The 14,833-nt window shown below is 42.1% G+C and overlaps 1 protein-coding gene across 2 annotated transcripts in view; it reads left to right on the forward strand.

The window, feature by feature from the left end:
- LOC147012589 (uncharacterized) overlaps nt 1-14,833 on the forward strand; it is a 70,726-nt gene that overhangs the window by 35,399 nt on the left and 20,494 nt on the right. For both annotated transcript variants that reach the window (XM_085853595.1, XM_085853594.1), the window contains exons 5-8: nt 159-210; nt 7,149-7,296; nt 10,098-10,194; nt 10,484-10,614. In XM_085853595.1, the coding sequence (XP_085709721.1) occupies nt 159-210; nt 7,149-7,296; nt 10,098-10,194; nt 10,484-10,614 (428 nt within the window). The remainder of the gene's footprint in view (nt 1-158; nt 211-7,148; nt 7,297-10,097; nt 10,195-10,483; nt 10,615-14,833) is intronic.

Below are 14,833 nucleotides of genomic sequence, written 5' to 3' on the forward strand. Positions count from 1 at the left end.
TTGTTACGATAATTTGTACTTTTTGTCTTGGCTTTGTTTCCACAGTGGAACGTACTTTGGAAAAAAATTTTTTTTTTGAAAACCCTTTTGTTGTAGATTATTTTAATTTAATTTATTGCTATTTTATTTATATTTTGCTTACCATTGTGCCTTGCCAGAGGAAAAGAAGATGAAGTACAGTGTGACTCGTGTTTTAAAGCCTGGGTACAGGTGAGCTTTTATGAGGAGATGCACAGATGCTGCATTATAATCTAAAATTATTTGAAATACCAGATGTATCATGACAATTGCTGTGTCATTATATGAATTTTTAACTCACTTGGACTTTAGTCCGTTGAGCTTATGCGATCGAGTAGTCCGTCAGTCTTCTGAAAGTCAAGCAGTCAGTCGGTGAACACTTCAGTCGTTATCGCTTGAACCAAACACACGATTTTAATGAAACTTTGCCACAAGCATCTTACCTAATGCCTACCAAAGGTTTATTTACCCCATTAATATCTGTGCTCATTAAGGGAGTCTACGGTGGGCTTTTTGACCCCCCAAAAAGGTATTTGCTCTCTTCTCCGAAACTACCTACACAATTTTGATGAAACTTGACCACAACCTTCATCACCCGTGACGTACCAAGGTTTATTCACAGCATTAAAAAAAAATCAGGGTCTGGGGGGGGGGCGGGTGGGGGGGTCGGTGGGGGATTTTAGTGACTGTTGCTCCTGATCCAGGTGAGCTTCAGGACCCACGGTCCTATTGGTTCATGAAAAAATATTTTCACGAAAAAATAAGTGACCACTATATTCGTTATTGGGTAGTCGATCTAGTCGAAAAAAAAAATTGAGATTTGTTCTTCCCTTATTATCAGTATTTAAAATGGCGATTTCAGTTAATACAATGGCGATTTCGATGAAACTTGGTTGGTAGGTTCATGCCATGACATTTGTGTGCAAATGAGAACTGTTGCTATGGACACCACCGTTGCCTAGCAACGGGACTTTGAAATTTTTGAAAAATCATAAAAAAAATAATTTTTTCGAAAATAAAAAATCAGGCCACGAGCGACTGTGGGCAGTACATTCAGTCATATTGTGCAAAATTTCCAGCCGGATCCTATGAAAACTGTCGGAGAAGATCGACTTTGAATGAACCCTGGTCGAAAACAATAAAAAAATGAAGTTCGTTATATCTCAGAGACTATTAGTCAGATATACATGAAACTGGTATGGTCGGTTCATGGTATGTCCTAGTTATGTGTGAGAAAGAACCGTTGCTATGGACCCCTCCGTTGCCTAGCAACGGCTGAAAAACCTCTAAATGTGGGGGTATTTTAACGAAAAAATAATCTGCAGCATTAACCCTTGAAGCTAGAATCATGAATTTTCTTGTGCTTAATCCTCAGGTCATTTCCCATCGAACGGGCCCATCGCGTCAGGTTCTATTGAGTAGTCGACTGCCCATATCCGCCTACCAGCTTGTTGGTGTGTGTATGTCTGTCTGTCTGTCCCGAGCATAGCTCCGTGGGTTTTGATCCGATCCTGATAAAATTTTGGTGGGAGGTTTGTATCATGATCTCGTTGTGTTTTTCTGAGAATGGGCGTGGTGCGCCCATTATGGGCGGAGCCACGCCCAAAAAACATGTTTTGAGGGGGAAGTCGATTTCAATTTGCATCTTCTCCTAGGGGGTTTGTCGAATCTGACAGCGGTTTCGGTATTTGGTTAGCCCAATGGCACCTGCATAGCCGCACGGAGCTTGATTTTTCATTTTCGTCCCAAGGTCAAGGTCACGAACTTAGAAAATTGCGAAATATTGACATAAAAATCATACGACCGCCCAAACTTTGAGAGCTGGGATGACAATATTTTTTATGCATAATCTTGAGGTCATTCCCTACCTAAAGTCTTGAAACCATGTTGCTCTATCTCGAACACCTTGCCCGTGGCGCCCCCTTCAGGTTTGTTTTTACGCTGATTTCATCAAAGTCTGGATAATCCGAGGAGTGCGAAATGCCATATAGCCTATATGACGTTATATTGTTCCTGGAATGTTCCAGAGGAAGTTTTGCACCAAAGGTCATAATCCTTGACCTTTGACCTTTAAAGTTCACAAAGGTCAAATTTCCAAAGTTGTGGGAATCGAACCGGGTTTTCGACCTTGTTCGACGAACTAACTCCAATAAGCTATAGCACATATCCTGTTTCCTTATTTTAATGTCCACAACATTGTTTTGTGACCTTTAAAGGTTATGCAAAGGTCAAATTTTGAAAGTTGTTGAACGAAACCGGGTTTTCGACATTTTGCAGCTAATAACCTGTCACTCGTACCACATCATGTTGATCATTTTTATAACTTGGTCAAACATTATCACATTGTCTCGTCCTTGACTTCTGAAACAATCTACATCGTCAAATACCGCTCGTGAACCATCGTCGTCTTCAGACTTGTTTTTAGTTTAGTATGCCATTAAACTACTATTGGTGAACCCAATGATTTATGTTGCTCGACTCCCAATACATCCTTTATGTTCCTAGCCATTCCGTGATCTTGTATATTTATTTTTGTATACATAGTCAAAGCTTGTGTGAAAGGTACCAGTTGTACTAGTACATGAAACGGATCATGATGCAACATGACCAAAGGAACCGCAGAGAGAGAGAGGGAAGGGGAAAATACCAACAGCAGAGTTGAAAAACAGAGGGAGGTGGACAAACAATTGGTGTGGAGTGTAATTGGGGGGGGGGGTGCTGCAGAAGAGGATCCATGGGGTGGACAAGATTGATACAGAATGAAACGCAGGAGAGAAAATGGGTAATTTGGAGGGGGGAGAGGGGTTAACAAAGGTAGAAAAGATCATGGTTTTGGATTGGGGATGATATGGGATGGTGGTGAACAGCTGTCTTGAAGACCTGGAGGGAAGAATGAAATTGAAGAGGATGTTGGAAGTTGGATCCACAGGTGGGGACAAAGAGGAAGAAATCGGTGTAGGTGAGTGATTCTGGATTTAGGTAGTTTCACCAGAAGGGGGGTCACGGTGAACCATGTGTTCCCTGCAGTTATCTAGGGGAGTGAAGGGGGGGGGGGACAAATCACGGAAAGATCAGAGTGTGCAGTACCAGAAAGGAGGCAGTAGAAGACAGAGACACAGACCTCTGACCTCTCTGCGATGCCGAAGTGATGTGCCCATAGGTTCATCCTCTTCGTGGGAGAGTCCAATAATCTTAAAGGCCTTTGTTACCTCAGTCAAGCTGAGCATGATGTGAAGCTGGGGAGCCAGCCCAGGGGGAGTGAAGTACTCCTGCAGATGAAAGCCTTGAATGTGGATAGGAGTTCAAGTGTGCTGAGGATGACTTTGTACGACAGAGGATGCCCAGTCTGCTTCTGGCTTTGGAGGCCAACTTTGAAATGTGTTTTGTCCAAGAAATATTATGTCTGATAGTGAGACCAAGGAGTTTGAATGACTGAACCTCCTCAAGATGATTGTTAAGAAAGTAGATGGGAGAGTTTGCCAGACAGTCCTTTTGGAGCAAGATTGCATGAGTGTGAGATTTGTCAGGATTGAAAGACATATTCCAAGTGTTTGACCAGCTTGTGATTTTTTTTCAAGGTTTTAATAGAGGGAAGAGGGTGCGCCTGTCTGTCTGAAGGACAAGGGAGTCACATCAGAGGATGGAGTCATCAGCAAATAAATAAGGAGGATTTTCCAGTCACAGAGATTGTTGAAGAAGATCATGAATAGGACTGGGCACAAAAAGAACGCTGCCTTGGGGCACTCCAGCCTTGATAGGGAGAGGAGATGAAAGGATTCTCTTGAGTGTCACACGTTGCCTATGAGAGTCAAGGAAGTCGGTAAGCCATGTATGGAGTTGGCCTTGAATGCCCGAGGCAGAGAGTTTGGACGGCGCTGATCTCATGTCTGATATTGAGGGCCTCCATTCAATGTTGGGTGAGGTAGGAGCATTATGTCCAAGGTGGAGTGACCTGGTCTGAAACCAAATTGGTTATCTGAGGTGGTGATGTTGGAGAAAATGAAGGATTTCACATTAGCTAGGATGATGGTTTCCATGACCTTGCTGATGATGACAAGTAAGCTGATAGGTCTATAGTTAAGGGAATCAGTTTTTCCCCTTTTTCTGTAGTGCAGTGATGCTGGTGGATTTCTAAGCAGATGGAAGATGATGTAGCGCAAATGACAGGGTGAAAATGACAGAGAGGATGTGCAAGAGCAGCAGAGCAGGTTTTTATGCCTTCCGGTCCAGTAGTAGAGTCAGAGTCTAGGGTTGAAAGAACCTTCTCCACCTTCTCAGGTGCAGAAGACACAGAGTCCAGAAGTAATTGGGTACACCAGGGAAGGATGGGTAGTGAGTGGTAGGGGACATAAGATTTGGAAACGAACACAGAATTAAGGCATTCAATTCAGCCTTCTCATTAGCAGAATCGGCTGTGGTGCCATTTGAAGAGAGGGAAGGGATGGAAGTGGCACATTCTCCAGAGATGGATATACAGTGCCTTTCGAAAGTCCACAACTCCTTTCAAAATATCCACCTTTTGTTGACTTATACCCTGGAATTAAATTGCATTAAATCTGACTTTTTCCACCTTTATTTACACATTGTAACCCCCAACTTGTAAGCGAAAACCAAATTCCACAAATTTCAGAAAATTAATGAAAAATACAAAACTAGAATATCTTGGTTGGATAAGTGTCCACCCACCTCAGAATAGCAATTGTAAATTAGCTTAGGTGTAACCAATCGCCTTCAAAGTCACACACCAAGTTAATTGGCCTCCACCTGTGTTAAATTGTCATGATTCTGATTATTTCACAATAAAATCAGCTCTTCCTGTAGGTTTCTTCTGCTGGGTAGTAAATTTCACAGCAAAGACTCGACCATGAGCACCAAAGAGCTTTCAAAAGACCTCCGGGTTAAAGTCATGGAAAGGCACAGATCAAGCAAGGGATGGGTATAGAAATAATTCAAAGGCCTTGAATATCCCTTGGAGCACAGTCAAAACAATCATTAAGAAGTGGAATGCGTATGGTACCACCAAGACCCTGCCTAGATCAGGCCGTCCCTCCAAACTGGATGACCAAGCAAGGACGAGACTGATCAGAGAGGCCACCAAGAGGTCAATGGCAACTCTGAAAGAGCTACATGCCTTTATGGCAAAACTGGTCACTGTGTGCATGTGACAACAATATCCCAAGCACTCAACGAGTCTGACCTGTACCTTAGGCTGGCAAAAAGTAACCCATTACTCAAAAAGCCCACCTTGAGTCCCATTTGAGGTTTGCAAAAAAACACTGGATATTCTGAAGCCATGAGGCAAACATTTTTGTGGTCTTATGAAGCCAAAAATGGAACTTTTTGCCATAAATGCAAAATGTTACGTTTGGTGCAAACCCAACACAGCACATCACCCAAAGAACACCATCCCTTCTGTGGAACATGGTGGTGGCAACATCATATTATAGGGATGTTTCTCATCAGCAGGGGCCTGGGCACTTTTCAGGATAGAAGGGATAATGAATGGAGCAAAATACAGAAAAATCCTCGAGGAAAACCTGCTGCCCTGTGCAAGAAAGCTGAAATTGGGACGGAAGTTCACCTTTCAGCATGATAACAACCCGGATCACACAGCCAAAGCTACACTGGAGTGGCTAAGGAACAAAAAGATAAATGTCTTTGAGTGGCCCAGTCGGAACCCTGACCTACTTCCAATCGAAAATATATGGCATGACTTGAAGATTGCTGTCCATCAATGCTCCACACACAACTTGATTGAGCTTGAACAGTTTTGTACTGAAGAATGGGAAAATATTGCCCAATGAAGGTGTGCAAAGTTGTTTGAGACCTATCCCAACAGACTCGCAGCTCTAATCGCTGTCAAAGGTGCTTCCACCAAGTATTAACTCAGGAGGCTGGACACTGATCAAACCAACATATTATAGTTTTGTATTCTTAATACATTTTCTGAAATTTGTTGAATTTGTTTTTCACTTGGAAGTTGTGGGTTACAATGTGTTAATAAAGGTGGAAAAAGTCTGATTTAATGAAATTATATTCCAGGTTATTAGGCAACAAAAGGTGAAAATTTGGAAAGTGGGTGTAGACTTTCTATAGGCACTGTAACTAGCTGCCACCAGGTTTTATAGGATGAATGGAATAATGAGACAAGAGATATGAGATAATAATGAGAAGAGATAATAATGAGACAGAGGGAGACAAGTTAGGAAGTTCATTCCTGAGGTTTGGCAGGTTGTTTCCTGGCTTTCCTGAGAGTGGACACACACTTGTTGCAGACTTTGTGGAATTCGCTGAGATTGCCTTCAGTCGGATTAGCGTTCCAGGAAGAGGAAGGCATGTTGTTTCAGAACGTCTGCCTCACCACAGGATTCAGTGTACCATGGGTGGGAAGAAGAGTAGGACAATTGAAGACGACACGGGATAAATCTGAACATAAGGGAGAGAGCAGGTTTCTGTGGAAGAATTCCCAGGCTGAGTGAACATAAGGGACAGTAGATATGGGAGACCAGTCCTGAAGAGTGTTGGCTGCTTGCAGTCCCTGCCATTCTGCTTGAGTGAAATTCCAGACTCACCAGCATTGAGGTAGTTCTCTGAGAATAGCCAGAGATGCCTTGACTTTGACTAGCATATGATCAGATGAACCAATTGGAGCAGAGGAAGAGCAGTAGACATTTGTGGGAAAGTTGGTCCTCACCAAGTCCAGAAGGGAGGATTTTCCATTGAGAGAAATTGGGTTTGAAAGTTTACAGATTGTGTCAGTCCCATGGAGTCACAGAGGTCCTATTCTGAAGTGCCATGAAGGGAGGGAGAGAGACGACAGAGACAGAGACAGACACCGAGAAAACACTTCTCATACAATGTATATTGATTTTCCTCCAGAAGAAACCGAACACTCACCCAAAAAGAAACATTATTCCATTCATCCCAGGGAGTCATTTGTTTGGATATGATGTTGATTTGAAAATGTGCCTCATGTTATCAGCGATAACATTAAAATCAGAAATGATTCATTGTTTGCATACATTTTTAGGTGTAGAAGTGTAGGAAGGAAATGAGGAAGTTTCTACAGCTGGGAGATGTCGGGTATTAACGATGCTCATGTTTTGACTTGCGATTCTCTGGCTTCTCAGCTTGAAGTTCATGTGTACCATATGCCGATATTCGACGTTCCTGGAGCAGGACATAAAGAAACACCTGGAAAGTGTTGAGCACAAGAAGGTGCTGGGCATCATTGAAAGCCACTATCCTGATGGCAAAACTCTGTCAAAGTTCCTTCATGTAAGTTGAGCATATTATGAATGGCTTTTGGTCTGTGAACCTTTTTATTGTCATACTTCTGATTGCATTGGTCTCATTCAGGAAGTTGGAGAAATGCTTAATGGAATGAAAATGATGTTGTAATATTTTTTAGGCAATAAAGATAGAAATCTGTATTTGTATTTTTTTTTCCTGCCAGCCAAGCATCTGATTAAAAAAAGAAAAAAAAAAGCAAAACTAAACAGAAGTCCCCCACGAAAGGTGAAGGTTGCACCAAAGCCTTTCTTGTCACCCTAAATATGTGATATTACTCTCTTAAGATTATGTGATGTTGCTAATCTTCTCGATTCAGCTGACCGTTCCAAATGAGATTTTGGTGATTAATCAAAATTGATATTCAGTATTATCACAACCAATAAATGTGAGGCCATGCCATCTGGCTGCAAATGTTGGCACTGAATCTCAAGAGTTCAGAACGATGTCTCAGGACGTTTGACTCAGTCTGGCACCTACCCTGCTTTCCAAGCTTTCTGCCTGTGGAATATGAGGCCACCATTCCTGGCCTGTTGACCTCCTCCACTCATGCTATCAGCACGTGAGCTCATAAGTGATTTCTCTGATCTCTCCCAGGCGAGGCTGTACCGCCCAAAGAATCTGCGGCTTGGAGTGGAACTGGCACAGGCACACGTACACGTACCACACACCACACACACATGGGCGTCATGCACATGTCTCATACACAGCCTTTCTCACTGCACTGGGCGGGGCATTTCCTCAGAAGGAATTTCTTCTTCCCCATGGATACCAACCGATGGGGATTGTCCATGCTCTTAAACTTTTAAATATTGCATGTCAAGCAAGCAAGCAGCACATACTATTTTTTTTTAAGTCTGGTGTGAATCGTCTTGGGTTTGACTCATCGACCTCCCAGACTCGGAGCGGACGCTTGAGTCATGACACCGAGTTAGGTCCGAAGATGTATTTACATTATTGGCTTCTGTGCATAGGGAAAAAACCCCTAATTTCCTGATCAGGAAAAAAGATGATTCCACATCCTGCTGTACGATGTACAATCTCAAATGACAGGCTGGCAGCTGTAGTTTCCCTCTCTGTGGATATGAAATGGATCAAAACACCTGAAGAATGACATTTAATCCAAGCATATCTCACATTGTCACTGTCACTGTGGAAGAATCCATAATCAACTGTGGAAGATGTTCAGTATCTCAAACTTCTGGGCCTCACCATCAACAGCCTCAAATGGGCAGACTAGATATTAAAGCTGACTACAAAGGCAGGCATGTACTGGGGGTTCTCTGGAATACCAAGTACTTCCTTGGTAAATCTGAACCCGCAGCCTATGAGGCCTTTGTCTGTAATTGAATGCAGTACTGGACTCCTTATGAGTTGGTTATGTGTCGGAAGACATGATGAGGATAAGGAATATGAGTTGGTTATCCCATTTTATATCCCGTCTATCCTGTATACTATGGATACCAAAGCTCTAAACGTTATTGGTATCTTCCACGAAGAAGCAGAAACACAGGGCATTTTGCTTTCTCTTCACAAACACGTTTGTTTGTGGCCTCTGTGTTTGTATTACCTTGATCCAGGACATGTTCTTTTGTCCCTCCATCACACAGCATTCAGGATACACCCTCTAGTTGGTGCATGTTCTTCCAGCAACTCCCTCTTTGTGAAACTTCTAAAATACAGGATTGCCGCTCCACTCTGCTGTTTTTTGTCTTTTCCCACGAGTGGAATTTCCTTTCTCAGCCTGAATTCAATCCCGCTTTTCCATCTACGGCTTAAATTAAAATCCATAGTACACCACCACCTAATGTCATCTTCCATCCCTCCCTGTGATCTTTTCTATCTTTCTCTTTCTATCTGATGTACCCTACACTTCACAGAGTGTTGGTGCCGCCAAAGCAGCTTCCTGAGCCAAGGTCTTTTGCCATTGCCTTCCCAGCAGTAGTTAGGGTAGGAATTTGTTCAGGGTGCTGGCGATAGCTCACCTGCTCTTTGCGAAGGACACTGTGGGGTCTTTAACGTCCACCAACTAATGTCGGTAGATGGGATTCCTGTTTAATGTCCATCCGAGGTGTGGCACACACAATGATGAATCACCCTGCCTGTTAAACACCGGGATGACAGACATCTCAGGAGTGAGTGTGCATTCCATCCTGCCAGCCCCTATCCTTACTAATCCTCCCCATATATTTGCAGGATGCTATTATTTCCTTACCTCCCCTCCTGCTCATTAATTCCCTTGTTGCAACCACATGTTGTCCTGTTATCCCACTGTCATTGAGATGCCCTCTTACCTTTAGGTTGCGTGAAGTAATGTGATGCAAATATTAACTGTAGATTTGTTGTCGCATGAGCAGGGTGATGCATCGTGAGTTAGACGAGCCTTTCGATAGGATGTTAAACAAGATCAAGCACTTTGGCTACATTCCTGCATCCTGTTTGGAGGTTTTAGTCATAATATCATCCTTACCTATTGGGATCTGGCTATATCGATGGTTGGCAACTGTACGTAAGGGTTATTGGCATCTCCCAGTGCTTTAGTTTTGGTCACTTTCCCATCATTTTGCTCAGATCAGATGTCAAACATTATTTGAGCACATTAAATGTCCCTCATTACATCTGCTTTTCTAATTGTTTTGGTGTATCAGAATGTATACTGCTGTAGTCTTATTCTTTGGATTTGTTTCAAACTGGATTGTGAACTTTCATAGCAATTACACCTGTCCTCCTCATACTGTACTTCCTGCCACTCGTGTTGTCCTTTGACGCCCGACGTGATTCTCCTGCAGGAGAACATGGTGCACAGGACCAAGAAGGTGGAAAAACGGCAGCACCTTTGGGAGGAAGTCCATCAAAAGTCTTTTAATCCAAAGGACCCCTTTTCAGGTTAAAAAATAATCCTGTCATTATTTATGCTAATCACGGCTCCTCTTCGGGCAGTGTGTGGCAAATTATCAGCAGCGAACAACAAAAAATTGAACTGTTTTGATGACAATGGGTTAAATAATGTTCCCTAAGTCAATACTAAAGCAGCATACTAAATCTGAAATTCATCAACCCCTTCTCATTGATTTTCAAAATTGTACTCTGTGTTGAGTTGAAGTGCTTTGCAACTGTTGGTGTTTTGTAATCTTCATTGTCATGCACCTAACTGTTCCTCCTCCCACTCCTGCAGACAAGCCACTGCCGCAGTGCTTGAAATCCATATATTTGGTGAAGTGCCACGCCTGCAAGATCTATCTGCCAAACTCTACACGAGAGTTAAAGTCGCACATTAACACAGTGGAACATGTGCACAACCAGAAGGTATGGATTATACGGTCCTTACTTCCTGTTGTGCTGGGATGCCCTGGAGACGACGGCCGTTGATGAAGTTTTTTGCGAGCTTACTTTATACGATGTACAGTCTGAAATTTACATTTCTTTTTTTGTGTATGCCCTGAAAACATGGGGGTGAGGGACGGTCTTCAGCCGGACACGTCCAAGGTGGTGGGTAGGGCCTGTTGATATACAGGTTAGCCACAGATGTTGACGATATGGTGTGAGGTCAATAGAGGAGTGTTTTTATTTTTCCATACCACAAGAAAATAAACATCCAATCCCATCATCGATAGTCTGCTTTGCTCTTTTTATCCCCCGCTGCGTGGCGGAAGGGGGATATTGTTGTCACCCGGGTCGTCCGTCCGTCCGGCTGGGCGTCAACATTTATAGCTGAGTGTGATAACTCATAAACTGTTCGCCATATCGATTTGAAATTTGGGTCACACATGTACCACCTGAAAAGGAAGAACCCTATTGATTTTGGGCATGGCCGGATCCAAGATGGCCAACTGGGGCGGTCGTCCGTCTGTCCGTCCGGCTGACTGGGCGTCAACATTTATAGCTGTGAGTGCGATAACTCATAAACTGTTCACCGTATCGATTTGAAATTTGGGTCACACATGCACCACCTGAAAAGGAAGAACCCTATTGATTTTGGGCGTGGCCGAATCGAAGATGGCCGACTGGGGCTGTCCGTCCGTCCGGCTGGCTGGCTGGGTGTCAACATTTATAGCTGTGAGTGCGATAACTCATAAACTGTTCACCGTATCGATTTGAAATTTGGGTCACACATGCACCACCTGAAAAGGAAAAACCCGATTGATTTTGGGCGTGGTCGGATCCAAGATGGCGGACTGGGGTGGCCATCTTGAAAAAATTTTTTTGTAATAAATGGAAAAACGCTTATCTGGTTTCAATTATTTTTCAATGGTGGGGGATTCCCCATCTCTGATGGTATATTTGTCATTTGTATCAGAGGTGTGTATTGTGTGAGTATGTCCACCGTCTCTCGAGTTAGACCACCCCCTCGGCTCTCGACGTGGCATGCTTCCAGTATCATTGGGTCGTTTGTTGGATGTCGTGTGTAAGATACGGGTCCAAAAGTCAAATTTGTGGCCAGATTTTAGGCAATGTTGCATTATGGCTAGTTCTTTCACCTTTCCCAGCCTTTGCTTCGTGCCATGTTCGTGCCTCAAAAATAAAAAAACAAAAAGCACACACACACACACACACACACACACACACACACACACACACACACACACACACACACACACACACACACACACACACACACACACACACACACACACACACACACACACTTACCCTCACACATATGACACCAGATCACAAGAAAGGAATAAGAACAGAGCAGCCATCAATGATGTGAATTAGCGTTCATTGCTTAAGGTTTTGCAAAATAAAAACACTTCCATTGACCTTGTGCATCGGCACATGGCTGCACATGAATGGTCGCCTCAGGAATAAAAGTGGACATGTGGCAAGATGCGGATTCTATTGGCCTGAGGAAGCTTACTGGGAAGCGGGTGAAATATCGCGTGAAACCCGGTCTGCTCTTGCTTATTTCTTAAATGAACAGAGTACACATAGTTCACTTTTTTGTTTGGATGTGCCTCTTTATTATTTTTTAAAAATGCATAATCCCAACCACCCCAATCTTATTAACCTCCGCCATCTTCGAAAATGGATGGAGGTTACTGTTTTCACCCCTTTTTGTGTGTTTGTTTGTTTGTTTGTTTGTTTGTGAACAGTATTACGGAAAAACTCCTTGACGGATTTCGACGAAACTTGGTGGGGGGGGGGTTTAGGAATGGTCCAAGGATCATGCCATTAAATTTTGGACTTGGTCCAAAATCCATAATGGCCGCTATGGTGGCCATTTTGAAATAAATATTTGAATTTTTTTTTTTTTGCATTTCTACATGTTTTAAGTGATTTCCACCCCCCAAAAACAAATTGTTAGAGAAAAAAAAATTTTTTTTGCAACTTTTTTTTTCAACAAAATTTCGATTTCTTTTTTTTGCATTTCTACATGTTTTAAGTGATTTCCAACCCCCCTCCCCCAAAAAAAAATGTTGGAGAAAAGAACTATAACTGTCAGCACTGTTGATGTCATATTTAATGAATAAGATATAAGGTTCTCTTGAGTGACCCAGCAGTATTGGCGGCGGAGGTTTTGCACTCTCCCGAGTGCTCCCCCTCAAGTTTTATTTGTATATATATATGAAGACCACAAGGGGAAAACCAGAGATGTCAGGATAAGTCAATTTTGAAGAAACTGAAAAACAAAGTTTCAAGACTTTGGTGGACTGTTTAATAACTGTCATATAGATTTCTTTTCCAGTAAAAGGAAGAGTGATCAGTGGCCGATCAAATTAAGCATGTAGCATTTGCCAAGCTTCTGTGTTATTTAATTTAAGAGCAAAGAACGAATCAATGTTGCAAACTGACATCACTGGTTATTCCCTTGTTTAATAATTGCCATGCAATTTTAACCCAGGATGTGCAGCAAATTCATGCTTGTTGGTTATTAGCATACATTACATGACTTTGGTGATCACAGATTATTTTTTTTCAACATTAAACGGTCATTGTTTTTGTTTGATTGGTGTTCAACGCCATACTCAAGGGTATTTCGCTTATATGACGACGGATTCTCCATTTCTTTCTCCGTACTACTTAATATGATGGAAAACCGGGAGGAAACCAAGGATAAACCACCCCCGCGATAGCCGAAGTCACCTCATGTGACTCCCTCATGTACCTAAGCAGGTTGATTGGGCGGTGGATACATCGAATGAGGATGGGCACTCAGACGTGCTAACCATTAAGCCACGGCGTGGGTCCCATAAAAATCACAATAAAGGTTTGACCAGGCTTGAACCACGATATGCACCAACTACGGAGCCCATGATATAACCAAATAGGCTATTGTAGTGTTCAGAGTTTATGCTGTGAAAGTTTTACAACCTTTCATTTTTTAGTTTCTCAACTCTGAATATTATGGTGGAACAGTTAACATGAATGAAAGGGAGATAACCAGGAGTAAAGTACTGACGACTCTGGGTTTCTACTTGTTCAGCTTTGACAACACTTGTTTTTTCATTGCACGGCTAAACTTTATACCATATAAATTATGTGACACCCCTGGTTATTTGTTAAAGTAATATTGTGAGAGGAAACCTTGTGTTGCCAACTATTGGCAGGTGCAATAACCCTGGAATTTATAAAAAGTGACATCTCTGGTTTTCCCCTTGTGGTATATGTGTGTGTATATATATGTGTATATATGTGTATATATATATATATATTTATATATATATATACATATATATATATATATATATATATATATATATATATATATATATATATATTTATATATATATACATATATATATATATATATATATATATATATTAGGGTGGTCCAAAAGTCGAAAAAAATAGAATGTTGCTCCACAAGCTTAAAATTATTGTAATATGATCCAATAATGCGCATAAATTTTTTTTAGCTTGATCGGAGGTGATTTAGAGGTCGCTCCATATGAGGACTTTTAGTCTCATGACTTGAATAAATTAGGGTATGGTCAGGTACGATTATGGGTACTTCTGGATGTCCAAGGTGGAAATGGAGTGCATTTTCGAACTCTGTGGGGTCGATTTACTCGAAGAAATGACTGCACCGACATTGAATTCACTACCATTTCGAAAACATGACCTAAAACAAGATTTATCATTACTGGAGTTGAGTAACTAATCCTACTCATTTCGATATTTTCTAATCTACAATTAATTTGTCCGTCTAAACATTTCTTGGAGTAAATCGACCCCACTGAGTTTGAAAATGCAGTCCATTTTCACCATGGAAGTTCAGAAGTGTACGGATTCGCATCTCACCATACCCTAATTTCATATAATAATAACTAAATAAATAACTAACATATTTTTCTTGAATCATTGAATCTAAAACACTGGATGTTGGGCCAACTAGAAATAAGTTCAGGTGGGAGTGGAGACAGCAATAGAGGCGGAGATGATAGTCTTCTTCTTCCTCTTTCGGCTTTCTCCCGTTAGGGGACGCCACAGCGGACCAACTGTCTCCATTTCGCTCTATCCTCCACATCTTCCATTGACACTCCAACCACCCGCATGTCCGCCCTCACCGCATCCATGAACC

Source organism: Eptatretus burgeri, chromosome 14 (assembly GCF_056783735.1).
Source record: "Eptatretus burgeri isolate ZD-2024b chromosome 14, Ebu_testis_v1, whole genome shotgun sequence".
Lineage (NCBI taxonomy): Eukaryota > Metazoa > Chordata > Myxini > Myxiniformes > Myxinidae > Eptatretus > Eptatretus burgeri.